This window comes from Parus major, chromosome 8 (genome assembly GCF_001522545.3).
Source record: "Parus major isolate Abel chromosome 8, Parus_major1.1, whole genome shotgun sequence".
Taxonomy (NCBI): domain Eukaryota; kingdom Metazoa; phylum Chordata; class Aves; order Passeriformes; family Paridae; genus Parus; species Parus major.
Window position 1 is genome coordinate 5,985,266 of NC_031777.1, and position 27,529 is coordinate 6,012,794.

A 27,529-nucleotide genomic window follows, 5' to 3' on the forward strand; every position below is an offset into this window, starting at 1 on the left:
ACAGAGGCACAGGGACAGAGCTCAGTCGGGTTTTCTGGGCACAGAACAGCTGGAGCAGCTGCCCTTCTGCACTTCCCCTCTTACATTCTTGTGCTAAACTTCGCTTATAAATTAAATAATTTTCTTTCTAAAAAAAACCTGTCACACATGGGAGCTAGAACTAGATGAGCTTTAAAGTTGTTTCCAACCCAAACCACTCTGTGACTTTATGGTTATTGGTGACAATTCAAGTAAGGACTTTTCTAGGGCTAAGACACGTTCCATTTAAAAAAAACCCCAAACTTTGAAAAGTTAGTATTTCCCCAGTGATAATCTCTACTTGTGGCTATCTGCAATAAGGTGTTGGTGAGAAAGAAAACTAAAGAGTACGTTTAGGAAATCAAGAAACAAGATTATTTCCATAAAAATTTCAGAGACACTCACCCAAAACTTGCAGGTTGTAATGTTTGTTGTGCACTCCAGCCCTGTTAGATGCTACACAAGTGTACACGCCAGTATCAGATATCTGCACTCGAGCAAGCCTAAGGAAAATGCAATTAAAGCAAGCTGTAAATGGAATACATGGAACACATCCTTTATTATGGCATGATTTGGATGAAATTTTACTCTTGTTTCCAAAAATACAGCAGAATTATGCTGATACCGCAAGAAAGAACAGAAAGCTAGTTAAAAGAAAAGAAAACCAACCTGAGGATATGCCCAGCTGAGAGGAGCTTGATCTGGGAGGAGACAGAAAGAGGAAGGCCATTCTTCAGCCAGTGAAGCTGTGGTGGGGGGGTCCCCGCAGCATCACATTCAATATTTAGGGAGGTGTCCAAAAGGGCAGTGAGCTCCTCTGCTTCATCTTTACTATTTGCTATTGTTGGAGGAACTGCATTTTGTGGAACAACATTTGATGGAAAGAAATGTATTAAAACAGGCTCCTGAAACCACTCCACCTTGCAGGAAATCCTACACCAAATGTCCCACTGACAACTGAGTAAAAGGATCCCATTTTTTGTAGAGTATATCCTTAGACAATAATATTGAGCACTAAAAATCATCCATTTATATATTTCTAATCACAGGCACTGTACAATGACAGTGGAATTCTCTTTGATTTGACAGCCTGCAGCAAGCACAAAAGCTCAAGGCCTGGAGTTCCTGGAGAGAGAAGGACAGTGCAGGAAGGAATGAGCTGAACCCAGGGCCAAAAGAGACCACTCAAACTCATAATAAACAAATCAATAAATTCCTTCAATAAATCTTAAATACATAGTGAAATAGCAAAATCACAGAGGAGGAAAGTTAGTTTACTGGGTGCATCTGCTGACTTCATTCTTAAATACAGAAAGCTCAAAATGTCTAGGTAACTGTCCTGGATGATGACACAAACTGCTGCTTTGGGGCTCTTTGGGGTTACAGGTTGGTTTAAAAGCAATGGACTTGGGGGTTCACTACATAAAGAAGTCCAGTCCAGGCACTGGCTCAGTTAGGATCCTATCACTCATCAGTAAGACCTTTAAATTGGTTTGCTTGAACTTCAACCAATACAAACTGAGCACCAACTCCCTGCTGTTGTGCAGAACCATTCTGTCCCAAAAAGATGTGCTGTGGTCATTCAGGACTGTTTTTAATGATACCAAAGGTCATCTCTTATTGCTTGGTTCATGCCTGTATGCCCACTGACTCTGAGTCTGTGTAAGTGGGACTGACACATGAAACCCTGGCCTGAGGGCAGAACTCTCCCCTCTACCTTCCATTGTACTTAATGACCACATTTTCCACAGTTTAAAATATCCACTCTCTATGCTGCTAAAGGATTACACTCACTAGCCACTGGATGTCAAACTCCAATTTCCTCCAAAACTCCCTCGTTTTTAAACTCTCGGGACCTTTAAGTATCAGCTCCCTTTGTACCATTCTGCTCTTAGCTGATGTATTTCAATTGGAATTAGGGAAGATAATACAACAATGCAGCAGCGTCACAGCAAATCAGCCCCAATATATTTTTCCCCACAAGAAATAAAAAATTACCACAAGTAGAATCCCTCTATTATGAAATCCACCAAAGGAACTAACTCCTGTTTATCCCAAAACACATTAACCAGCAATTTCAACTCTTCTGTCATTGACAGAGCATCCTGTGTAATATATGCAGCACAGGCATTTGAAACATGTGTGTGCAGGATTTCACTGCAGACAGACATTCCTCTCTGTGCTCTCCCTTGGGAGAACTCCCAAGGATGAGATTATGGAGCAGACTTGGGTTTCACATCTGGCAGAACTCACCATATACATTCAGGTTGAAAATCCTGTCCTCCTCTCCTGCAGGGTTAGTAGCCACACAAGTGTATTTTCCTGTGTCTGAGCTGAGAGCTCTGGAGATGTTTAATGTGCTGCCATCTGTAGTAACTCTACAAGGACCACCACAAAGCACAGTGAGTTTGTATAGTGTTCCTCTGACCTGGCAAATAAACAGCCTAGTATGGACATTTCAGTAACTGCCTCTACCCTCTGAAGACCTGATTTTCTGAGCCTAAGAGAGTTTTTCAGCCTGTCAGTGTCTGATCTGTTCCCAAGGGTAAGTCTCTCGAGAACATTTTTCTCTCAAGGACCATTTTTGTAAGTAATGTGGGTTTCTCAAAACAATTCTGTACAGCTGTGCTGAGTGTGTTTTCTCTTGTTCCACCAATGGGACTGGAGAGGTGTTGTTCCCTTTACCAATCATGTTAAACCTGTATCAGATCACCTTATAAAAGGGGCTGAAGAGTTCCTTAATAAATCCTTCTGATGATCCTCTTTCTGTCTGTTGAATTGAATCCACGCTCCTTATTTCGTGTCCAACAGTGACAACCCTCTTGGGAGCTTGATGAGAGAATCATTGTGTTTTGCAAAGTATTTTTTGTAGAGATAGACTAAAAAGTTCTTTCCTAGAGATGTCCTGTTTAACTTTGTTTTAAGATTTATCTCCAGCCTGACTTTTGAAGGACCCATAATGAAAAGCATCAAGTAAAATGTTTCCATGCCTCAGATCTTTCCCCTCCAAAGGAACTAAATGACCTTAAACTTTCATGAAACTGATGAACTTGTACGGAATTCATTAACTGAGAAAGACATGAATATAATATACTTATCTCTGTTAGGAAAAAGAAATTTTAAAAAATCAAAGGACTAACAAATTATACTTGATTTATAGAAGCTAAGGAGGGATATGATACTCTTAACCTGACTAAGCTCCAGTTCAGGCTCTCCTCACATTCTCTCCTTAGGGCCCTTAAAATTACAGACGAGAATGCAGTGTCTGCTTATTTTTCTTGCCTTATCCTTTGTAAATCATCGCTGGCAACTGTTTTTCCATCCTTCAGCCATTGCACATCTGGGGTGGGCACTCCAGTGGCATTGCAGAGCAGCTGGACACTCTCTCCCAGGAGGACACCAACTTCACTTGGCATCTCAGAGCCAGCAATACTGGGAGGAACTGGAAATGCACCACAGAGGGAAGAGATTCAGCAGCAAGAAATGTAACCTGAACTAGAAACAGACATACTGCAGTAGCTCATGAGCACCAACACTTAGTGCAGTACCTGGAGCAGGTTCTCAGCAGCTGTGGCTGCCCTGGAAGTGTCCAAGGCCAGGTTAGACAGGGCTTGGATAGTGAAAGGTGTCTCTGCCCATGGCAGGGGATGGCACTGGATGGCCTTCCAGCCCAAACCAGTCTGGGATTTTGTGACCAACATCATCATAGCCCTGTAAACAGCCACACTAATTCCATCCTAATCAAGGCCATTTGCAGCCTGCATTCCCAAGGAACAAGGATTACAGTCTTGCTATGCATGAAGTCAAAACTGTCAGTCCCTTTAATAAGTTCAGAGAATTTCAAGCAATTTTAGACACATTTGATCAAACAACAAGATTGACATTCCATTCCCAAGCTCAGGAAAAAAATGGCAGGCAGGAGTACACCAGTGCAATTAGTGGGGATGAGTCATTAGGAACAGAGGAAAACACAACAGTTGCAGACTAAGGGAGATTCACAGTGAGGCAGGAGACAATTCCGTAACAAATAAGGGTTTGTCACTTAAGGTGGGGATGAGGGAAGTATTCCTAAGCTTGGTCTTTTCTAGCTCCTTCCATGGCATAACAGGTACCCCTGCTCCTGAATTCATTTCCATGTGCTGCTCTGCAGCCAACCAAGGCAGCTCCAGTGCTCAGCAGGAGGAATGATGTGACCAGCAGCAGACGCATAAAACCTGCACAACTTTGTTCAAGTTCCATTGTCAGGACTAAAGAATATTCTTTTCCATGCAAATTTTGGACCAGAAGTATTGAATTCTCCAACCACTCCCCTCCTCTGGTAACAGAAGTAACAGTCCAAATTCTCCACTTTTCTATGTGGTTACATGATCTCAGTGCCTCCAGCACAGACAGTGTCACATTCATGCAATATTCAACCAGCTCTGCTCCCTGCATTCTCCCCATTCCTTACCTTGGATGGAAAGCACGTAGGTTTTCTGAGCTTTCCCCTCTGGATTGGATGCAATGCACGTGTAGGTGCCACTGTCCAGGAGCTGAGTGCGAGCAATCTGAAGCTTGCTTCCACCAGATAAAATATGAACTTCAAGAGTATCCAAGTTTTCTGAAATACATAAACAAGTCATCATTCCAAATCGGGCTACAGGGAGCAAACATCTCTTTTGGTTTCAAAACAAAGATTCTAATCAGTTCTTGTAAGAGTCTGTATAGAGACAAATGAAGAGGAAACACAAACCAGACAGCAAACAGCAAAGTGGTGCCTCAAAGAGGGGACTGAGTGAAAAGCAGGAGACAATGTTACCTATTGGTTTTCCATTCTTAAGCCACACTAATGTGGGTGGAGGAATTCCAGTAGCATCACACACAAAGGTGACAGGATTACTGACGGATTCACTGACCAGCTCTTGTTCAGAGCCTTCTATACTTGGAGGCACTGTGAATTGAATGGAAGCAGTAAGAATGTTATGTAAACTGATTTTGAAGTGCCTAATCTGCTAAGTCTGTTATTATAATAACTAGTGTAGATGATGCAGAGTGTGCTCACCATAAACATTGAGATGGAAATTTTTATCATCTCGTCCCACAATATTTGTGGCTTTGCACACATACTGTCCCATGTCAGAAACCTGAAATAAAAACAAGTTTTTTAAAAAATCATTACGGATTCTTATTTTAATGCTACAGTTTAGAGATATTAAAAACCTGTGCCTCTGCCAACTCAAAGTGCTTCTCACAGGATGAAAAGCCTCCAGGAAACACATCTCTCTTGTACAGCAAGTAAAATACACCACACTAAAGACTGAAATAATTGTTTGGCAGTGGCAGAGCAGCTGCAGATGCAGCCTCCCCTCAGCCTGGCCCACCTCTGCAGCCTTAATTCGCAGGGTCTGCCCATCTGCCAGGACCTCCACAGCAGCAGAGTCAGGAATGATGCGGCTGTTCTTGTACCAGGTGATGACTGGGGCCGGGATGGCATTGGACTCACAGTCCAGGGTCACTGGGGTGCCCACTCGCACGGTCAGCACTGTCACCGACGTTCCCCCCTGGGTCTTGATGCTCGGGGGCACTAGGGAAGGAGCCTAGACTCAGTTTTGCATTGAGTTGAAACAACCCAATAAAGCAGATAAACCTCCCCACACTTTCCAAGAAATAGGTATTATTTCAGAAAAGAGTAAAACACAAACCAAGGACAGTTAGGAAGCTCTTCTTCTGACTTTCCCCAGCTTGGTTCCTGGCAGTACAGGTGTATTCTCCACCATCTGACAGCTTAGCTCGGGGAATCTGCAGCATCCGAGCACCTGGAGTGAGGAGAGAAGGCTGGAGACTTGCTCTGTGGTGGTTATGTCAACCCCCAAGGCTGGTTTAGAATTGCAAGTGCAACAGGCTGTGGACCACAGGCATTGTGCCCCACAAAGAGTGGCCATAGGCCCCATCAACACAAACCAGACAGAAGCTGAGCCCTAAGGCTGCAGGATAACTGAGATTCCTTACCAGGCACAATAAAAGTGTTGGAACTTGAACTGATAGGCTTTCCATTCTTGAGCCAGCTGAGATCAGGAGGTGGAAAGCCTGTGACCTCACAAGTCAGGGAGATGAAATTATTCACCACCACAGTCAGATTCTCAGGGTTAGTCCCAACAACACTTGGAGGAACTGTAGAGAGAAAAATACATTAATAGCATCTATCACTGTATCAGCAAAGGATTTCCCAAAAGATCCTGATTTACTACAATAAAGCTGAATTGCTGCATTTTGCCAAAGGGCCAGGTTGCAAAAATCTTTCACATCCTATTAATGGATCCATTGCTTTTTGGATGTATCTGGAAATATGACTGAAACTAATCTAATGATCATTCCTATTCCTGTTCCTGTACTTCACAACAATGTCAACTATTTAATTTGCAGTCCTTCTGTGCTGGAGGCTTGGGAGGGCTAATGAACCTACATGATATCCTGACAATGCACTGCCAATTTTCTAACACTGCTCATGGATATTTGCTGTGTAAGACAGGACAGAGCAAATCCCCATTGTCAGGATATGTAGGATGACTAACACCTTTTCCTGATTCTTTTCTGCTCCTGCTCTCCCTATAACAGTCCATTTTCCACCTAGAGAGACCCCAAATTTATTCCTCCCGACACAGTTCAGAGTTGTTCTGTCAACCAGACAAACCTGTTGCTTAGCAGTGAGCCAGCACTGGAAAATCCTGGCATGCCACACTGCTCCAAGGGGTGCATTCCTTAAGCTTACAAGTCCCAGAATTTTTAAATCAAGGATAGTTTGACATGTGACCCTTCTACAGAAACCATTTAGAATGAAAGAACTGTAAATCTCTTCCTTTTAATAACCCCCAAGCTCTAGTTGCCATGTTTTTGCAGTGGGGATATATAAAACACTTAAGAGGAAAACAAAAGCATGTTCTTGGCTTTATTGTGTGGAAAAATCACTCCAAAGAACACATGGAATCCTCCTTTTCAAAGACAGAAACGTTTAAGTATTTTGGCCCATCTTCCCCTTAAAAGCTCCAGCTGTTTGCTGTCACTTGAGTGACACAAACCAGTCATTAAAGCAAGTTTATGGCTCCTCTGGGCACTGCACAAACAAGAGCAGTGTAAATGGGGAATTGAGTCCATATTTTTCAGCTTGAAATAACTGAAGGATATTTCCTTGATAAAGAAGATAAAATGGCTCACTAGAGCAAGTGGAGAATTCTGACCTCATGTGATAGTTATTTGTATTTATTGATAGTTTGATAGTTATTTATATTTATTGACTTTAGAGTTCCTTTTGCACAGATGTTATTATTGGCAGCGGGTAATTTAATGTACCAGGCTGAATCTTGGCTGTCTTTAATGAATTTTGCTTAAATTGTGTCAGTGGTTGATTAAAATTTCTGCAGGAAAAAACACCCACAAATGTATCACAGGTAATCTGCCTATGCAAACGTATCTCTATGTGCAAAAACACGGAGTCATGAGCTCAAATATAGCACTCAGCATGAAAATTACCTATTATTTCCCTACTATTTAAATCTGAGTGGTTAATTTCTGTATTTTAAGAAGTATTATATTAGTTTTATTACTCACCTTGGAGACCAGAAGTGAATTTTCTAATTTAATAAAGAGCATAATCTTTAGTATTTTATTTAAATTTATGAGAACAGTTATATTAGAAATACATAAAAATGCTGGGAAATAGCCATTTTTTTTGACACTGACAAAACACAGATCCTGCTGCTTACTGATAATGCATTTTCCTTAGTGCTTCACCCTGTGTGGTCTTTTCCTGCAGAGCTGCGCTTTTAATTTTTCAAATTAAACTGCATTAAGAAAGATAGACCTAAGCTGGTAATACTGTTAGGTTAGAATTGGAATTTCATGTGAATATTTCTTTTAAGAGAACAGTATTTAGCCATAATCACTAAAACCAAGCATTTTTAAGATAGAAGTTTAAATTTAAACACAAATGTCAGGAAAAGTGAAATATTTTGATTTAAAAACAGAACTCACACATCAGGAAATCTGGATAGATTCCACTGTCTGTCCAGAAAATAACTTCTCAGAGAACAACTCCAGGGCAAATTCTTCCCATGACAACACTATTTTTGGCCAAATGCATTACTGAGTAGCAAAAAGGATTAGAAATCTGTGCCATGTAAATTTTCTGCATGTGTGACAGAGGAAAAAATGCAATTATTCTGTGTGCAAAAACCTGATTCCTCACATTCCTGGGATGCTGGTACTGTCTTTAGCCCTTGTTTTCTATAAAACAGAAAAAATGTAGCTGCCAGTATTCCTGGCAGGTTGAAACATGGACTAGCACAGATGAATTGGTGGGAATGATGCTTCTTTTGTCTTCAGGATGGAAAGCTGAAAGTGTGCAGAAGTAGAAGGGGAAGTTTGGGTTTACTCTGAAATGTTCATTAGAGATGTCTTGATTTTCTGAAGTTATCAGGGGAGAGAAGGGAAGGTAGTGGAGACTGTTTTATGAAAAAATACCTTGATCATATTTGTCTCAGATTTCTGATGCTTAAAGCCAACATTTATTTTAACCCTATTGTGACTCCACAAGAAAACCAAAAACAGAGAACAGGAAGGAACCTTAATGGGCACATTTCTAAAAACCAAGCTTTTACAAGCCATGTATCTTTGTTTAATGCTTTCCATCATTAAATTCTTTGGAAAAAATGTGTTTTCTGAATGTATCCAAACAGGCTATAATCAAACCTTAATTAACCTAATTAACGGTCCCAGGGCTCAGCAATCCCAACTAGGTGAACACAGAACCACACCAGGCTCCCTCAGTAACAATTCCTACCTTTCTGGAATACGTATGAGGAGCTAAAGCCACGTGGTATCAAGAGCTATATGTTGTCAAGGTACTTTAAACTGATATTTAAGTTCTGATCTCTCAGAATCTCCATCACATCCAGTAGGACTCATATGAATGAAGCTGAGGGGGTCTGAGCATTCTGCTAAAAATAACACATCCAAGCTGAACCAGCATTTGACAGAAGTTATGGATGATGGTACTTACCATGAACATTGAGGTCAAAATACTTCTTGGCACTTCCAGCTCTGTTTTCTGCAATGCAGATGTACCTGCCAGTATCTGTTATTTGGGGATTCAAAATCTAAGGCAAAAAAAGACAAATATGGCTTTGAAACTAACATATAGACATCACAGTGCCAAAGAAGCAAGTGGAGAGGATTATGCCCAGCCCTCTGCTTTCATAGTTTTATTCAATTTAACTCATCAATGGGAAGTTCTTCAGAATACATTATTTTCATTATTTTCTCAAAGTAAGTCAATAATATGTAAAAGCCAATTATTTCAAAGGATGTGGCTCATAGCATGGTCCCACAAATGGATGTATTTGAGGAACTACATTGGAGTGAGAAGCAGCAGGTGAAGAACAGGAACAAAGGACAAAGACTTGTTTGCAGCACCTTGTAGGAAAAAGAAAAAACTTCCTACTCAGCAAAACCAGACAGTTTTGTTGTTGCCAAAACCCAGTTTTTCCACTGTGAAAAAGGTTACACTACCTGTAACCTCCTTCCATTGGACAGAAATGTGTGTTTGTCATCCTCTGCCAGGAGCTGGCCATCCTTCTGCCAAGTGATCCTTGGGGAAGGGCTCCCGCTGGGAATGCAGTCCATGGCTGCCTCCTCGCTCACCAGCACAGTCACCTCCTCAGGCAGGTCCCCGTCAGCCCCACTGATGGATGGGGGAGCTGCAGGGAGCAAAGGTGAGGAGAACACACACTCAGCACCTCTCAGGTGCTTGTGAGATTAGACTGGGTTTGCAGGAGAAAGGAGTGAAACCTCCAGTGAATCCAGTGAAAGATAAAGCCATCCCATGAGTAGTTCAGCTGAAACTCAGCATAACTCCAAGGACTGCAGCAGAACTATACTTATCCACAGCACACAGAGAGAAGTGAAAACCCATCTTCCAATTATTCCACTGTATTCTTTGCCACCAAAATAAAAGACGATTTCCAAGGCAGGACCCCTTTGTAACAATAAATCAGTATTTTCAGTAGTATAACACTCCCACAGAGGCAAAGAAGTGTTTCCCAAGGCTAAAACGTTGAGTACATCAACAGACACAAAAGATCATCCAAATGGTTGCAGGCATTCATTAATCTAAATCCTCAGTTCCCTTCAGGCTTTGGGAGTTCTGCAGGTATTGTGGAAAATGATGGCCAAAATAAAGAAAGAGAAAAAAGTCTTGGTCACAATTCTCAATGGGAAGCTGAAGAGAGAACAAGAGATACCAAGATAAAACCAGGATTTTTACCTATGCTTTTCTTTCTGGTGAATGGTGAGAGCTGTAACACAACTGAGACCCTTTAATAATAACCTACACACATGAAACTAAGAACATCAACTGCTCACACAACTCTGTACAGCTGTACAACTCTAGCACCCTAAACACATTAACATCATGGTTTACAAATAAACATTAAAAACACTAGGGACTCCTGGACTACAATGGTTGGTTATTTTGCACAGAAGCCTTTTTTGGCACTCAGAGGAGAAGGGAAGCTCACAGAGCACTCGGACGTTGTAGTGGATAGAGTCCTGCCCCGCCTCGTTGACCGCCACACACTCGTATCTGCCGGTGTCCTCTGCCTGGGCCCGCGCAATCTGCAGCACCCGGCCTCCTGCAAACAAAAGTCCAAGGCAGCATCAAGCACTCTCCATCATCTCCACACCACACCCCACCAGAGACCTGAGCAAGCAAATCTATGAATGGTCAGCATTTGGTTTGAATTATAAGTAGCTAAAGGTTTTATTTCCTGGCTACTTTTTCTACAGGCAAAGAGCTGGAGTGCAGCCATGCTCATACTGAAATATTAGAAAAGAGCAATTAATTCCACATAAAGGATGAACATGCTGCAGCAATATGCAGCCAGGCATTAGTCTTCCATTAAAAATAGAAATATTTCTCAGTAAGATGGCACAGAACTAATAGGCAGAAGGAAATACAGGCACAGAATACTCCGTTCCAAATGGAAAAGATTAACTTCTGAGGTTTAGAGATACTTTTCACTCTAGTCTTCATAAAAGCATAGCCATATAAATACCTTCAGAATGAGAGGAAATCTTAGGAGTGCACTTTGGGAGTATTTGTCATTACCCTCTCATGAGATGAACAAGCATTTTAACACTGCCCTTCTTTAAACACTCCATCTCAAACCATCTCTGCATAGCAACACCCATGACTTCAGGCAGCTCCTTCCCTTCCCCATGAGCTTAAGCAGGAGATCATGGCCATTTTTCTGCTGCATGATTTCCATGCCTCACCCCTTGGTTAAGAGGCTTCTCTATTCCAATTATCTTTTAGTCAAAGCAAATTTAATAAGGAAACAAATCAGGAACACATCAGAGAGAAGGTATAATTGCTGTAGTGCATTTTACAACATATTGAAGTGTCCAAGGCCAGGCTGGATGGGGCTTGAAGCAACCTGACATAGTGGAAGGTGCCCCTGCCCATGGCAGAGGGTGGAATGTGATGGGCCTTAAGATTCCTTGAAACCAAACTGTTCTGTGGTTCCATGATTCACTCTGAGAGTTCAATGGTGACCTTCACACCATTTTAAGGACTACTTCTTAAAGAAAATAACTTAAGGCTAAGGACCGGAGAGAAACGTTTCCAGCTAATGATGTCTGAAAAGAACATTAAAGAAGCATCTTGAAGGGAAGAAATGTGTCATCACTACACAAATACTAGCACTAGGGCTGTTTCTTAATCACAGTCATAGAATGGTTTGGGTTGGAAGGGACATTAGAGATCATCCAGTGCAACTCCCTGCCATGGGAAGGGACACCTTCCACTATCCTAGTTTGCTCCAACCCCTGTCCAGCCTGGCCTTGGACACTTCCAGGGATCCAGGGGCAGCCACAGCTTCTCTGGGCACCCTGTGAAAAGGCCCCTCCATCCTCATAGCCAAGAATTGCTTCCTAATATCAAATCCAAACCCACTCACTTAAATGTGAGTCCATACCCTTTTGTCCTGTCCCTCCAGCCCTTGTAAACAGTCTCTCTCCGTCTTTCCTGTCAGCCCCTTCAGCCACTGGAAGGCCACAGTGAGGTCACCCTGAAGCTTCTCTAGTCCAGGCTGAACAATTCCAACTCTCCCAGCCTTTCCTCACATGAGAGGGGCTCCATCCCTCTGATCACCTCGATGTAGGGTCAGAGAGTGCCAGCTGAACACCCACCTGGCAGGATGAGCACTCTGTCACTGGAGCTCAGGGGATACCCATCCTTAAACCACGTGAGCACAGGGGGAGGAACAGCATTGGTCTCACAGTACAGAGAGAGGGGATTGTTGACAATCACATCTTTACTTTCTCCACCTCTTTCTGCATCCACCATGTTCCCAGCTTCCCATTCCCTGTAAGGCTTTTGGAACCTAGGAGGAACTAAAACAAAGAGGAAAAAATGTTAGCATAGCTAGTTTTAAAGTCAAGAAATAAGAACGTATTGTAATGTTCAATAGCAGCAATAAAAATTAAGTGTATTAAATCAACCCCTCCCCCTACTTTAAGTGACCCAGGAAAATTCTAGTTCTTCTAGAAGGAAAAATTGAGCAATTTATTTTGTATTTTTTTTGAAGAGTAATAAATAACAGTGTAAGTTGACCTGGTAACAAACACAGAGGGTATTCATCAACAAAAATACTTAAAACAATGAGGTATCTGGTTTCACTCAAGCTCTCATTTTGTCTAAATTTTCAGAAATTACTCATGGTAGTTTCCTTGTATTTAGACACAGTAGGCCAATAGGATGCTTATGTCTGGGGCCTCTAAATAGTACTCAAAACAGACAACTATGTCTTAGTTCAAAACAAGTTAAAATTTTTCATGGCATTTAGAGGAAGATCAGAGTTGCTATGTCATTGCACTGATTTCAGAAACACAAGATATAAAAGAGTAATCAAATACTATAAGTCAGCACTAAGCAAAATATCCCTGAAATCAAAGCCACACCATCAAAGCATTGGGTTTGAGCACACAAGGGTAAAGGACCTAAAATTATTAATTCCAGCATCCCAAAATACTAGAAAAGCAGGCTACCAGGAGAGTTTTATTACCCTTTTACCTTGTATATTTACATCAAATTCCAGCTCATCCTCGCCAGCAACGTTGGAGGCCAGACAAGTGTAGCGCCCTGTGTCTGACACCTGGGCCTCCTTGATGTGCAGGGTGCGGCCACTGCCCTGGATCAGGACATGCTCATCTGCCTGGAGTGGCTGCAATGTCAATTCAAATTCAAATTAATACTAAGAAAACGACACACTAGAAATAGCCAGATTTGTGGTAGCTACATGAGTAAACTCAAGCAAGCTCCAAGTTCCTGGAGACAATTTTCTTTTCACGGTTGTCAGAAACTCTGCATCTTCATCCTTCTGATTGTGGTGGCTGGTCTCCTCAAGGATGTGATTTGCCATCACTCCTAGCCCCAGGATGCTGCTGAGAGGAGCAATGCCATCCCCATCAGGCCAGGGTTCTCGTGGCATTGGATCCAACCCTGAACTAAGGGGCCAAGTTTCCAATACATGGAAAATTCCCAGCTTTCTGTGAATCTAACAGATCTAATCCATCCTACAGATCTGCTGCTCAGCAAGAACACAGTTTGACGATGGAATGGACAGAACAGCAGCCCAGAGACATAGGATTAGATATTCCTGCGCCCAAATGTGGCTCACACATGACAGCAGAGGCTGTAGTGGCACAGCCTGTGTGTCCAGAACACATTAGATGTGCTCATCTACATCAGCAGCCTGGTCTAGTGGGAGGTGTCCCTGTCCATGGAACTGGATGGGCTTTGAGGTTCTTTGCAACCCAAACCATGCCATGAGCTCATGCTTCCATGATTAGGGAGTCAGCACTGAACTCCTCACCAGCAGTTCATCCAGTCCATGAACAGGAGTAAGAGCCTTTCACCCATGGCAGCCTAAGGAGAACCAGCTGCTGTGCCAGTAGCAGCCAGGTGTGCACAGCCACTGCCTTTGGAGACCTCTTAACTCCCCCAAACTGAGGTTTTCTTTGGCAAGATGGCCAGGACTCCCAGGGATCCCAGAACAGCAGGGCACACTTGAAACAGCCAGAGGGTGATCATCCAGATTATTCCCACATGCCCCTTAAATGCAGGAAGAACTGTTCCATGATGAGTGCCAGCTCAAGCAAGAGCTACTCTCCTTTCTTACAAAATAGCAGTACAGTTCCTTTTTTATTCATCCTGTGTTGGATTTCAGTGTGTCCCTATGGCCCTGCCCTTCCCAAGCTCTCCAGACAGATTCATGGAGCACTGTGTGTGGCAGGACTTGTGCCTCACCCCCCCAGAGCAGCCAGATGCTCTTGTGGCTTTGTGAGCTCTGCCAGGACCGAGGGGGAGGCTCTGCAACTTCTGCAAGGGCAGCAATTGAGGGAACCATCTGTAATAGGGCCTTTGGGGGCTTTACACAACAGCCATGGACCCTGTGGTCACACCATGGGATGATTCTGCCAAGAAGGGCACTCCCTCTCACAGCACAGGCCAGTGCCAGGCCTGGAAACTCCAGCCCCAATGTCTCAGGCACTGCCAGGCACCCACCAAAAGCCAGGATGTCGATTTGCAGAGGTCTGGGTGCCAGCAAACACCCCGAACTGCTGGGTGGTGATTCTGCCAGCAGCAGGGAGTGAGGGTGACTCCTGCTGCCTTGCATGGATGCTATTTCCAGGGTCAGAGAACACTCAGCTGTCTCTGTCCCACATCCCCTCAGTGGAAAGAACAGAGTTTGTGACTGGCCTGTCCATCCTTGTACCAGCTGATGGTAGCAGCAGGAATGGCGTGAGCCTCACACTCCAGGGTCAGGCTGTGGTTCACTTTGATCTTCACCTCCTTAGGGGACAGCCCTGGCCCTGAGATGTCCCCTTTGGCAATGGTGGGTGGAACTGCACACAGACAAAAGAGAAGAGAGAGACTGTCAGGGCTTAGTGGCTGCTGCAGCATTTCAGCATTAACTGGAAAAAGTTTATAACCTCCAGGAAAAGCAAGTGCATTCCCCCAATAAACTGCCTCTTTCCCACAGCCAATTTATTACTATATATATATATATATATTTAGTACAGTTGTTATGTACAAAAATATACAAAACTGTGTTCAACACTTTTTAACATGCAGGTTTTTAAACATGCAAACCTGACTACAGCCCTACCTAACTACAGCACTTAATTATTACATGCCTGGCTTCAATTCTATAAAGTTCAGGGTACTGTAGTCATTAAAGAGCACTTTAATGGAAACTAATATTCCCAGAAACATATGTTGGATCACAAGTCCACACTCAGGGTAGCTGGTGAAAACTCAACATTTCCACTGAAATCTCAGCGTTGCAAAATCCTGTTTCTTTCTGAATCAGAAGGAAAACAGAATGTTTCAAAATTCTTCAGTTACCCCCCAGCTTGGTCTCACAATATTTTTGAAATTATGTAAAATGCTTTCAGAGCATTTTCTACTCTTTTTTTCCACTGGGAATTTTTAAATTTCCCCCTAATACTTACAGTATCCTAATAATTGACAGTTGCAATGGCATTTGGGGGTGGAGGGCTTTATGTTCGCACACAATCAGGCATTAGTAATGAACTTTTTTGTCATCTTCTCATTATTCCAAATCCAGTGGGGCCTTATTAGGGACTTAGTATAATTAAATAACAGTATGGTTACTGTAAGGGAGCCAACCAATTCCAAATCAGACAGGGAAATTAAAAAAAAAAGGTAAAAATTATGCTTCATTGAGTCCATAATGAAGAGTTTAAGCATTAAAATTGAGTATTTAGGTAGATGCTCAAAGGATAATGTGCTGATGGAAGGACTTGAATAGGAATTTTTTTTGTGCATAAAAAATCTTATAGAAGGATATGAAATTAATATGCTCCTATTTTACCTTCCTCAGTAAAGTTCCCTCTAGATGTTAGAAGCCATCTCCTGTTTTTCTAAAATGGTTTCTGTGTTCAGGAGATTCTCTGCACACATTACCCATTGTGCTGCGCTCATCTGACTTAAAAATCAGCAACAAAAGAAGCATTTCAGAGGAAACAGGAATTCAGTGTTTCTTAAATGTCTTCCCCTGGGTGATATAAAGGCTTTTAGTGCAACTGTATCATTGCAAAGGATGCAACAATCAACTTTTCTGGTGTCTTTCCTCCAGCAATGTCAGGAGCTAATGCAGATGTTTGCTCAGCAAAGCCATAAACAGGAAATCTTGTATTCACCAGGACACAAGGCACCGCAATGGGGAAAATGGAAGAATGCAGAAGTAAAAGAAATTTCAAAAACTGAAAGCATTGCCATACTGTAGACTTTCACTTGATAGTGCCTCAGTGTTTCCCCAGCCTCATTTGTGGCTATGCAGGTGTATCTTCCAGCACTGTCCTCCTGGGCATTCAGGATTTGTAGGGTCCGCCCACCTGCCAAAGACACCAACCTTTAATATTTTCCCAATTATTTAAATACTTCCTTCAGCATATTTCCAAACCCTTTGGTCCAAAATCTGTCCTCTGAAGAGCAGAAAACCTGAGTGCTTACTGCCACATGTAACAAATGAATATATGATTCATGGCAGTACTGTGGATCACAACTCCTGTTGCTTATGGATTCTTGGGAAATTTGTCACAAGAAATTTGTGCAGGGAATTTCTTGAAGCTATTTAGCCAGGACTCATTCTTTCTCTGAATGCTTACAGTTAACAAGGTAAGGTACTCATACATCTACAGTAGTCCAGTGTTCCCTCTGAAGCTTGTTCCCATTTTCCAACCTCCACAGGTACTACAGAAAAGTTATTCTACTAACTAAAAATGGCAAACTAATAATGACCTAGAAAAATCCCACCTCATTCTCTTTATTAATTTGTATCTCTCTCCATCTAATTTTCACACTGAATTACAAGTAATTTATATTCATTAACTCTTATGCATTTTCCCATCATTTTGCTTGATGGTACAAAAGAATAAATACACAACAAAACACAAATAAACAATCAGTTAATTGTGAAGTACTTAAAAATATTGGAATGGGGAGTGCTAGAGAAGTACAAAGAATCCCAGAATGGTTTGGGTTGGAGGGAACTTAAAGCCCATTCATGGGCAGGGGTACCTTCCACTATCCCAGGCTGGGTCCAGCCTGGCCTTGGATACTTCCAGGGATGGGGCTGACACAGCTTCTCTGGGCAACCTGTGCCAGTGCATTGCACTTAATAGAAATATATCCTTTGATTTTTTTAAAGAAGTCTGTAACAGAAAAATATGCAATAAAATAATTAGGTGTTATTTCTCACTAAGAACAGAGTTTACCTGGCAGAATGCGGATGTTTCTGCTGGATTCTAAGGGATTTCCATCTTTCAGCCAGGTGATGGTGGCTGGAGGGTAGGAATAAGCTTCACAGACCAGTGAGGTGGGGCTGTTGAGGATAACGGTGACATCCTCTGCATCCCCTTGGCTGTCTGCTCCCACGATGCTTGGAGCCACTGGGAACAACAAAATCAGTGACCACAGGGAGCAAAGCCCCTCTGTGAAAAGCTGATTTTCTGGCCCATGTTCAGGCTGCGAATCTGACTGCACCCTCGGCTAGCTGGGTGGCAGTCCTACAAGGAGCACCAAAACCCAGACAACACTCAGCTGGTTTTATGTTTTGTCCTGAAGTCAGCAGTGATCCCAAATCAGTGGAATTCACTCCCACCCCTGCCTTTGTCAAGTACAGGTTCCCAGGAAGCAAGACACCACTACTTGAGCCGAGCTGCTGCTTGACGATCCTGGAAGGAGGGATAAGCCTAGGAACAAGGCTGTGGAAAACAAACTCACCATTGTTTGTACTTCATTGTGCAATAACCCTCGTGTAAAAAAAACCAAAAACAAAACAAAATGAGAAGCGCAGATGGTTTTAGCTTTTCTGAAGAGATCATAATCTGAAATGCTCTTCAGATGCTCCTTCCTTGAATCACAGTAAGCCAAAGTGCTTGTCCTGACCATCCCATAGGGGTGATATCCTATGAAGGCTCCCTATGTTCCAGCTCTGTTGTCTAAAGCACAGCACTGGTGTTTCTATTAAACCACTATCACTTATCAATTACTGAGATGTAAAATTCTCATAGACAGGCAACAGTCAATAAAGCCCCACAGAATTCCAAGGGAACTCTTTCTTCCTGAGCTGCCTGCTCCTCCAGCTGCTCACCAAGCACGTTGAGGCTGTAGGTTTTGCTCCTGTCCCCAGCAGCGTTGGATGCAAGACAGGTGTACCGGCCTGTGTCCAGGAGCTGTGCCTCCGAGATCCGCAGCGATTGCCCACTGGACACGATCCTGGGATCTCCAGCCTCAGCCAGAGCCTGCCCATCCTTCAGCCACGTGATCTGTGGCACAGGGTTCCCTTGATGGAGTTGAGAAAATGGCAAACATGAGTTGCTGCATAACCTCTAGGATATACCAAGGTGTCTGAGAAACAGGAAAATACAGTTTCAGGTGTGCTCTTCATCTACATTCAAGAAGGGAAGTTTTGGAATATGTGTTCTGAAGTCTCTGAACCTCCTGAAGTGATATACACCTCCTCTGAAATTCCACATGCCTTTGGAGAAGAAATATCACAGCAACATCCCTCTTGGTTCATCTCATCCAACCTTTACAAGGAGTGCTTAGTCCTGCTCTAAGCACCGCAGTTAAATCTGAGATTTTAAAATCTCATTGAACTGAAAGCTCATTAAAAACAGGCTTTACAGTACCAGCAGTGATCTGACCATGCCATTGATGAGCAAAGGTAAATAATAAACTGTTCTTTTACCTGTCACCTCACACATCAGGGTAACTCTGTGCTTTTCTTTCACTTTCACATCTTCCAGTGCATTTTCCCCAACAATCCCTGGAGGCACTGGAACAGGCAAGGATACAACATCAGCATGGATTCCTTGCAACACTGAAATACAACAGGCTGCTTGATGATGCTGCTAGGAGGGATAACCCCAGGAACAGAGGATTAGGAAAACAAACTCACCACTGTTAGTGTTTGATTACACATCAACTGTCATAAAAAACCAAAAGCAATACAACATATTGCCAAGAAGTGGATACTGTGCCACGGTTTATCAGTGTTCTCTGCAAATACAGCTAATTCCATATGGGAATGAACACACTACATAGGTCTAAAGGCACCTTGCTGTAGCACAAATTACACTTCTCTAGGGAAGTAGAAGATAAAATACCTAAAATACCTATTCCACCCACCCCCCCCCACTCTCCCATACAGTCAATCCAAGGCAAGGAAACTCCTACTATATGGCTGACGTGGCTGACATGTTTCCAAATTATCCTGGTCAACTTGTGATTTTGGATGAGGAGGGCTCATAATCTCAGGGAGATTATGAGATAATGCTCAGGAAGTAACTGAGGTGGTTAAAAACTGTGATCAATTATTTCTTTCATGGTAGAGGTATTTGTAGATCAGGCCACAATTAACTGGTCTTAACTACAAAAAACTGGCACTACAAGTCAAAGCAGGCATGGAGTGTAACAGGCTGAAAAGGAGATCTGTAGTTATTAGAAAGCAGCTCCAACTCCCAGAGATACAGGAAATTGCAACAAAATGTCAGTAAGAAGCTAGATTTATGCTTTAATAATCCTGCAATATGCAAACTTTCAGTCTATATATAAGACCTAAGAAGAAAGGAACTAAAATATATTTAGCAGCTTATTTGTGATCTAGCTCATTGCTGGAAAAAATGTTTTATAGAAGTAAAAATCATGGAAATATGCAGAATTCATTGTCAACAGAGACAAGAATGTTACACCAGATTTCTGATAACTAACGAAGGGTTCAAACTAGAGTGAAGGAAACAGATGTGGGGAAACAAAACTTAAAATCATAAAGTTCAGGACTTAAGTCAGGCTAGAAGTTACTGTTATTCATAAACAAAGACAGCAACTCATTGCTTTGACTCCAAAAGAATACAAGAGGTCATCAACACATCTTCATTTCAAAAATATGGCAAAGCCACACCAAACCCTTTCCAAATATATAAATATTGTGCTTATTATTCCAAGCTCTGCCTGCAGATTGCTGCACCTCCTACAGTAACCCAGAAAAACCCTGGCATGTCTGTGTACAGTTCCCACTGACAGGGACTAGTGAGGATACTGTGCCACTGTCAGGCTCCATCCCAGTAACTTTCCTCTAGAAAGACAAAGAAATTACTGGGGGGAAGGAAGAGAAGACTGAACAATGGAATTTTCCACTTGAAGTCAGCTTCACTGAGCATTTTTCTTCAAGGGAAACAAAGCCTATGCAATAGAGATTCCCAGAACCCTCAGGAACACCCTGCTACTAAAACCCTCCAAAGAAAACAGTCAGACAATGAATGCTTTCTAGTTTTTATCCATCTCTTCCATTCTACCACACTTACACTTCCATGACCTCATCAAATAAACATGAACTGACTTGAATGGGAGTTATCACTTACAGGGTGAATATGCCCAAATCAGCTGAAGGCAAAGGAAGATGAGGGTGCTCAGCACCTCAGAGAATGGAAACTGAGAACAAAGTTCTACACAGAAACACTGAGAGAAAACCTGCACTGTGCCAGGCCTGACAGTTATTGATAAAAGCAACAGTTACTAAACTAAGAAGTAGTGTTTTCTGGGGAAAATACTGATTTGCAAAACTGAGCAACGTGATAAAGTAATATATTAATGGTTCCAAATAGCATTTAAAGAGCCTGCAGGACAACTCCTGGTCTAAGTACATCAGCAGGATCACCCCCTATCACATTGGTTTATATCCTATGTCATACTAAAGGCTCCGCTGACTGAAGGTTTCCTACTGTACTGGAGCTGGGTTTGCTGATCCCGGAGAAAGCTCTGGGGAGACTTTGGAGTCCCTTCTAGGACCTCAGTGGGCTCTAAGAGAGCTGGAGAGGGACTTTGGACAAGGACCTGGAAGGACAGGACAAGGGGGAATAGCTTCCTACTGCCAGAGGGTAGGGATAGATGGGGTATTGGGAAGGAATCCTTCCCTCTGAGGGTGGGGAGGCTGCATCACAGATTGCCATCCCTGCAAGTACCCAAGGCCAGGCTGGACAGGGATAGTGGTGCCCATGGATGGGGGGTGGGTGGGTGGTAGAATGAGATGTGCTTTAAGGTCCCTTCCAACCTAAACCTTTCTATGATTCTACGTAAAAGAAGATTCTCTTTACAACTTGATTTTCTGTCTATGGTATCAAATTCACTTATTTTTTTTCCCTAAGGACATGTGCTTTGGAATAATGTTTTTTAAAATACCAGGAAAGTATACAGAATGCCCTCCCCTCCTCACTGTACAAACCTGTCTTTTGTGCTGCCCCAAACCTGAGCAGGTACTCACCCAGGACAGAGAGGTGGTAGTCCTTCCTGGCCTCCCCTGCAGCATTGGTCACCACACACGTGTAATGTCCCTCGTCTGCCGTGCCCGTGGGGCTGAGCCGCAGTGTCCGGCCCCCTGAGACAGCCAAAATAGCATCAGAGTCCTGTTCTGCCACCCAGCACCATCCCAGGGCTGGGCAGGGCACACACACCCTGCTCCACTGCACAGGATTCATGGATCGGCACTTGGGATGTGGCAGAAACGCTGTACTTCCAGCACACACTTCTGGGCAGGAAACTGGGATGGCACACAGTGCCTCAGACAGCGGGGTTTTCATTCACAAGAGTGCTTTACAATACTGAGATTCTAGATTAATATTCAGGAAAATTTATAATGCCTCATCAGTGCTTTTTATGTGTGCACACACAAAAATAAGCTCATCTCTATAAACACCTTATATTATAAATACTCCTTAAGGTATTTTCATATTTATATATAAGGAATAAAATTCCACTTCTCCCTTCTAGCATTTTCATTAATTGTGCAAATCAATAATAATAATAACAGCTGATAATAGCACTGATTTATATGCAATGGTTTAAAAGAGCAGATTCTTCTTAACTCTGTGGTTGTCAAGTAACCTTTGCACAGACATGTTCATTTAAAAGGAAGATTTGCAAGTATGTTTGACCAAAGATCAGGAATATCCCTGCTTTGCCATCACAGAATAACTTCTCTCTCCTTGCTTTTTGGCAGAGGAACAGCAGAACAGACATTAGGGAGCATTTCAGTGTGAAGCCAAAGGTGGCAGCCAGCCTGCAGCTTTCCCATCAACAACCATTCCCTAACCTACACCACACCTGCCCAGGGCAGCTCCTACCTGTGGCTATCACTGTTGGGATACAGCCCAGAAAGTAATGATCCTGGTCATGCACTTGGAGGAACAAACTCCTGAGGTGGTTACTGGATGTGCCTCTGCCCAAGGAATCCTGCCTGCCATTGGGAGTACTGGGAGTTTGAGGGAGGCTCAAGTCTTCCCGCCTCAAGTCTCTCTGATCCCTTCTCCCATCTACCCCTGCACAAGGCCAAAGCAGGAGCAGAAACCTGCCTGCCAGAGACTGTGACCTTCCCAGGCATCACACACCAGAACACACACAGCCCTCCAGTGCTGAGGCAGGACAGATTTTCTACATTTAGCTAAACAAAAGCTCTTCTCCTTCTTAAGGCCCATGTGCAGCTTAGGGCACAGCCTACATGGGAATCAGGTGGGGTACAGTGGATTTTTCTCTTTTTCCTAGAAGATATGCAGGAAGGATCATCAAAAGCAAACATCAGTAACTGGACAATGCTCTAAAGCACTGGGTGGGATTGCTGGGGTGTCCTGTGAAGGGCCAGGAGTTGGACTGGATGGTCCTTGTGCGTCCCTTCCAGCTCAGAATATTCTGTGATTCCATGATCTGAATTAACTGACTAAAAGCTGCCAGCAGTGTGTCCACACACTGAAATTACCTACAATGCCAAGTATGTTTTCAATCAACAGAACCAAAATCTTGCTTTGCCAAAGTATTTAACTCCAAAATTAGAGGAGAATTTTTGTTGTTGTTTTTTACAGCTGTACAAGCACAAATAAAGCTCCAAGTGCCATGCTGGCTACAGTTCACTACCACAACGTGTAGCTTTCTGAAGCACGAAGTTTGGAGGAAAACAAAGCCATGATCCCTGGTGTGTTTCCCCTCCCACACAGCCAACATCCAGAGACAGTAAACATCTTTTTGTCTCTCCCTTCCTGACTCAAGATCCGGGAGGTGAGATTAGTGTGGGTGTAGAAAGCAACAGACAGGACAGAAACAAGCCCAGAAGATGTTACATTTGTTAAAAGCAACTTGACACAGAAGGGAATGCAGAGCAGCTCCCAGAGCCATGTTCATACTGGGAAATAATCACACACCCACTCCTTTTCCCACACACCATATGCAAAAATGGGAAAGCAGAGGACAGGACTATCTGTAACTTTAAAAGCTGCACTCATTAAAACATCCTGAATATCAGCTTCAAATGCAGTCTTTGCTAAGACTTAGCTAAGCTCTTAAACACCTTCCAGCTCTTTACCTGTCTGAGTTTTCTTAGGTTCATGGTGCAGGCTTTGCATGGTGGCTATCACAGAATATCAGAAACTTCATCAAAACTTACTGTCATAAGATTTCTACTTGCCAGTGGCAAGTAGACCCAAGGTCGAAGAAACAACACACACAGAAGTTCTTTTACATGCGCTCATCTCTGAGGCTCCCTTTGGTTTCATATACAGACCCACAAAAATTAAAGATGTGCTTTGGTTTTAGTCACTTGTTCTTTCAAAGATTTTTCCTCTTAAAACAGTGAAACAACTGTGAAAATGAGGAGGTGGAGAAAAAAAATACGAAAGCTAATGAAGTGTATTTCTGCCCATGACAAAGTGAGATGTTGCCATCTGTCCTCCAGCTTTCGTACCTGAGAGGATTCGCACAGAGCCATTCAAGGTGATGGGCAACCCATTCTTGAGCCATGTTATTGCTGGCAAGGGGATTCCTGAGGCTTCACAAACCAGGGAGATGGGATTCTTCTCCACAGTGCTGATGTTTTCAGGCAGCTGCAGGTAACCACCAATACTTGGGGGAACTACAGCAAATAGTAACGAAAAGCCATACTTCAGAGCAAATACAAATTCCTTTTGCTCACAAAACGTGTCACCCAAATATTAGTTTACTGAGGGAGAGTGGCAGGGTGGTCTTGGCTAAACCTTAATTTCTCTCTCCAAGAACAAAATATTTCCCACCACAACACTCACCCCAATATCATGCAAAATTATACTATATCCTGGTTATCTCAGGCAATGAAGCAACTTGGGGTAGACTGATATTAACAGAACAAGGGCTACAATTCTAAAATATTCAGGAGTTATAAATTTGGATTTGGGATTTTCCTAACACTGCAACTGGAGCTGCATCCCCTGCAGCAGATCCAGTAGGTGCACTGAGCTCCACACCATTGCTTGGCCACCCAGTGGTGAATTTCCACGTGCCCCAGGTGGACCCCACTCACCGTGGACGCTGAGGTCGTATTTCTTGTCGGCCAGCCCGGCGGCGTTGGTGGCCACACAGACATAGCGGCCTGTGTCAGACACCCGGGCACGCTCCAGCCGCAGGACACGGCCCCCGTCCAGCACCGCCACATCCCTGCCACTGCCCAGAGCCTGCCCGTCCTTCAGCCACATCACTGCTGGCTCAGGAATGCCCTGAGCCTCGCACTCCAGGGATATTTCACTTCCCTGGGTGACAACGACCTCTGATGGGTGGGGACCACTGTTGGATATAGTTGGTCGAGCTAGGGAAGAAGAATGGACACAGTGTAGGAGTCAGCTGGAAGCTGTGCCTCAGAATCTTCACTTGCTGCTGAGTCAACTTTCCAATGAAGCAGGGCCAGTAAAAGGCAAATCACCTCCTTTCCCCTCTCCCACAGCATAAAGTAAAAATGCTTTTTTAAATGTTAACTTACAGGCAATTTTTAAAATTCAAACAAGAGAAAAAACTGAATTAAAGAAGACTGCCCCAGCACTATCAATCTGTACAGATTTTGGAAGATTTTCTTCTCCATGGGATTGTTCAAAAATACCTCATTTTATTCCTAACAAAAATTCAGTAAAGTCTAAGGGAATGAAGGGAAATCTAAGTTCCGTCAGTTGTTATCATTACTGCAGCTTGGGGACAAGACTAAAGGGGTTAAATCTGTGGACTGTACACTTTCAATAGGGATATGCAATATCTTGGTCAAGCTACAGGTCCAAATTGCCAAAATTTTAATGACGTAACATTCTCCTTAAACCACCTCTAAATTGTCCTACAGCCAGCACTGTGTCTGGAGACCCCACAGCTCAATATCACTGCCCAGCTTACTCTCCCATAACATGATTGCAGAACTGGTAAATCGTGATCAGAGTTTTCCTGGCACTTACTGTACACTTGGAGGCTGTATTCTTTGGTGGCACTGCCAGCCACGTTTGAAGCAATACAGGTGTAAGATGCAGCATCAGACCTGTCAGCAATTGCAACTTGGAGCTGTCTGCCCCCAGACAGCACCCGCACCCTTCCTGATGGCTCCGGCACCACAGGAGAGCCTGAAAGAAACCTTCTGTCACATGAAAGCACACAAGTGGCCAGGAGCAAATGAAAATCATGTGATGTGAAGTTCACTGCCTCATTCAAAAGGACTGAGTTGCACAATTGCCCATTTTAGAAATACTCTGTCAGGGTCTTCCCAGAGAGCAGGAACTTGGCACAAGCAGATACTGAGGATTTTCTGTATTAACCACTGACCATGGGATACCCTAAGCTAAAGCACTGACTCTCCCTCACACCCATCCAGAGTTTGGAACACCTCCAGTGAACAGAAAGCTCAGCACTTTTAGTAAAACGTCATTCATTTTTCAGTATATAATTGTCTCGTCCAGCAGTGCCAGTGCTTAGAATTGTGTAGTTTAGGTTTGTTATAGATGAATAATGCGATAGCTGGTTCTCACAATAAAGGGATATTATGTTTATGTTAAGAGAAGTATTGTAGATGCATAGTTTTGTTACTGTAATATGTTGTTCCATAGCCCTCTTCCCCCTCCCCCTTGTACTGTTTTCACAGCATGGCCTTGGTATTCAGGACATTTGGGGAGGGCCGGCTTGTTATTAGGAGGTGCGGCATAATGTCACCTGACCTCCAATCAAGATGTAAGAAAATAATCTCCACCAATGGATGGCAAAGAAGGAGTTGACAAGACTCTCTGAGGGGCTAGGGGTATAAAAGGCAGAGCATCCATTTTGTAAATGAGCACATGCTGGTTTAGTCTTATTCTCCCAGTGCTGCTTTTTCTCCTTATTCAGTCTTTCTGTTGTATTTTGTTAAGGTTTAATAAACCTATGAAATTTAAAAGTGAGCATTGTTTCTCACAGATTTCACACCATCTCTGTGTTGTGTGTCACAGGCTTCTTCTCAGGAAATCCTCAGCAGAAATGTGACAGCAAACCCCACTGCATTCTCTGAGCAGATTCTTCAGTCTTGGAGACCTCAGATTATCCATTGCCATCTTTCCATACTGCAGGAAGACTTTGTGACAGAAGGAATGCACCTGCCATGGTTACTTCTAACAAGCTTTATCTTCGTTTCCCTCTTGTGCATTTTAAGTCCACTTTACAAAGTGCACCAAATGTCAAACATGCTGAAAAATACACTCCTCTTCCTCTCTAACTGCTTTTCTAGACTTTGTAGCAGGTTTAAGTCTCCTGCCTGCCATTAAGTGTACACACATTAGCATTGCAGTGCATTTACATATCATACAAAGCCTTTCTGGCTTCCATGAGACAGGGTTTAAAAATAGCTTCCTGTCCTCTAAAAAAAGTTATGCATTGGAAAAAGTGTTCTGTACTTAAAACCTGCTCCTTCCATGAGCCAAAATTAATTAAAGCAAGTACATATCATATTGAATTGTGCTGCTTAGAAAAACACAAATATAAGCAAGATTGATTAACAACACAAGAATTACCACATTGAGAGAGTAAATTATCCTATTTTGTCCTATATTCTGTCTCCAACCATGTCAATTCTTAAAAGAAGGTGCTGAAAATAGCTGGCTTTGTCTGCCAATTCTTAAAGATGTGTTTGGTGATGTAACTTTAACCCCTAAAGCAAAAGGTGTGCAGACTACTTTTAAACAAGATGGGATGAGAGAAAGGGTTTGGTGCATCCCCAAAGCAATTACTACAACTACATACATCTTCGCCACCTGGCAGGATACCATGGCTGCAGATTTAAAACCAGCTCAGAGAATCCCTATTGTGCAGTGGATCACAGGGCAGAAACTCAACTCCACACCAAGGAACTCCCAGTGACCCTGGTCCTGATATCTGGGATCCAGAAACAAGTCTTACAATCCCAGAATGGTTTGGTCTTTAAGGTCAAACCATTCTGGGATTGGTTTGATCATCTCATTCTAGCTCTCTGCCATGGGCCCGGACACCTTCCACTTGCTCAAAAGACACCTACCCTGGTCTGGAACACCTCCAGGGATTGGGCACTGTGCTGCTGTCCTGTTGCCTCACGGTAAATAAATATATTAAGTGCTCCAC

The 27,529-nt window shown here is 43.0% G+C and overlaps 1 protein-coding gene across 2 annotated transcripts in view; it reads right to left on the reverse strand.

Annotated features, from left to right (window-relative positions):
* The window catches only part of HMCN1 (hemicentin 1), a 177,761-nt gene that overhangs the window by 36,300 nt on the left and 113,932 nt on the right, over positions 1-27,529 (reverse strand). For both annotated transcript variants that reach the window (XM_015636090.3, XM_015636087.3), the window contains exons 44-67: positions 25,372-25,533; positions 24,462-24,743; positions 23,871-24,038; positions 21,405-21,518; positions 18,834-18,920; positions 18,234-18,425; positions 17,356-17,529; positions 16,360-16,473; positions 14,813-14,958; positions 13,124-13,274; positions 12,241-12,444; positions 10,569-10,682; positions 9,562-9,749; positions 9,053-9,149; positions 6,007-6,168; positions 5,700-5,813; positions 5,379-5,581; positions 5,060-5,141; positions 4,817-4,948; positions 4,469-4,618; positions 3,301-3,460; positions 2,272-2,396; positions 688-871; positions 424-521 (exon numbers count right to left, since the gene is read on the reverse strand). In XM_015636090.3, coding sequence (XP_015491576.1) covers positions 424-521; positions 688-871; positions 2,272-2,396; positions 3,301-3,460; positions 4,469-4,618; positions 4,817-4,948; positions 5,060-5,141; positions 5,379-5,581; positions 5,700-5,813; positions 6,007-6,168; positions 9,053-9,149; positions 9,562-9,749; positions 10,569-10,682; positions 12,241-12,444; positions 13,124-13,274; positions 14,813-14,958; positions 16,360-16,473; positions 17,356-17,529; positions 18,234-18,425; positions 18,834-18,920; positions 21,405-21,518; positions 23,871-24,038; positions 24,462-24,743; positions 25,372-25,533 — 3,603 coding nt within the window. The remainder of the gene's footprint in view (positions 1-423; positions 522-687; positions 872-2,271; positions 2,397-3,300; positions 3,461-4,468; positions 4,619-4,816; positions 4,949-5,059; positions 5,142-5,378; positions 5,582-5,699; positions 5,814-6,006; positions 6,169-9,052; positions 9,150-9,561; positions 9,750-10,568; positions 10,683-12,240; positions 12,445-13,123; positions 13,275-14,812; positions 14,959-16,359; positions 16,474-17,355; positions 17,530-18,233; positions 18,426-18,833; positions 18,921-21,404; positions 21,519-23,870; positions 24,039-24,461; positions 24,744-25,371; positions 25,534-27,529) is intronic.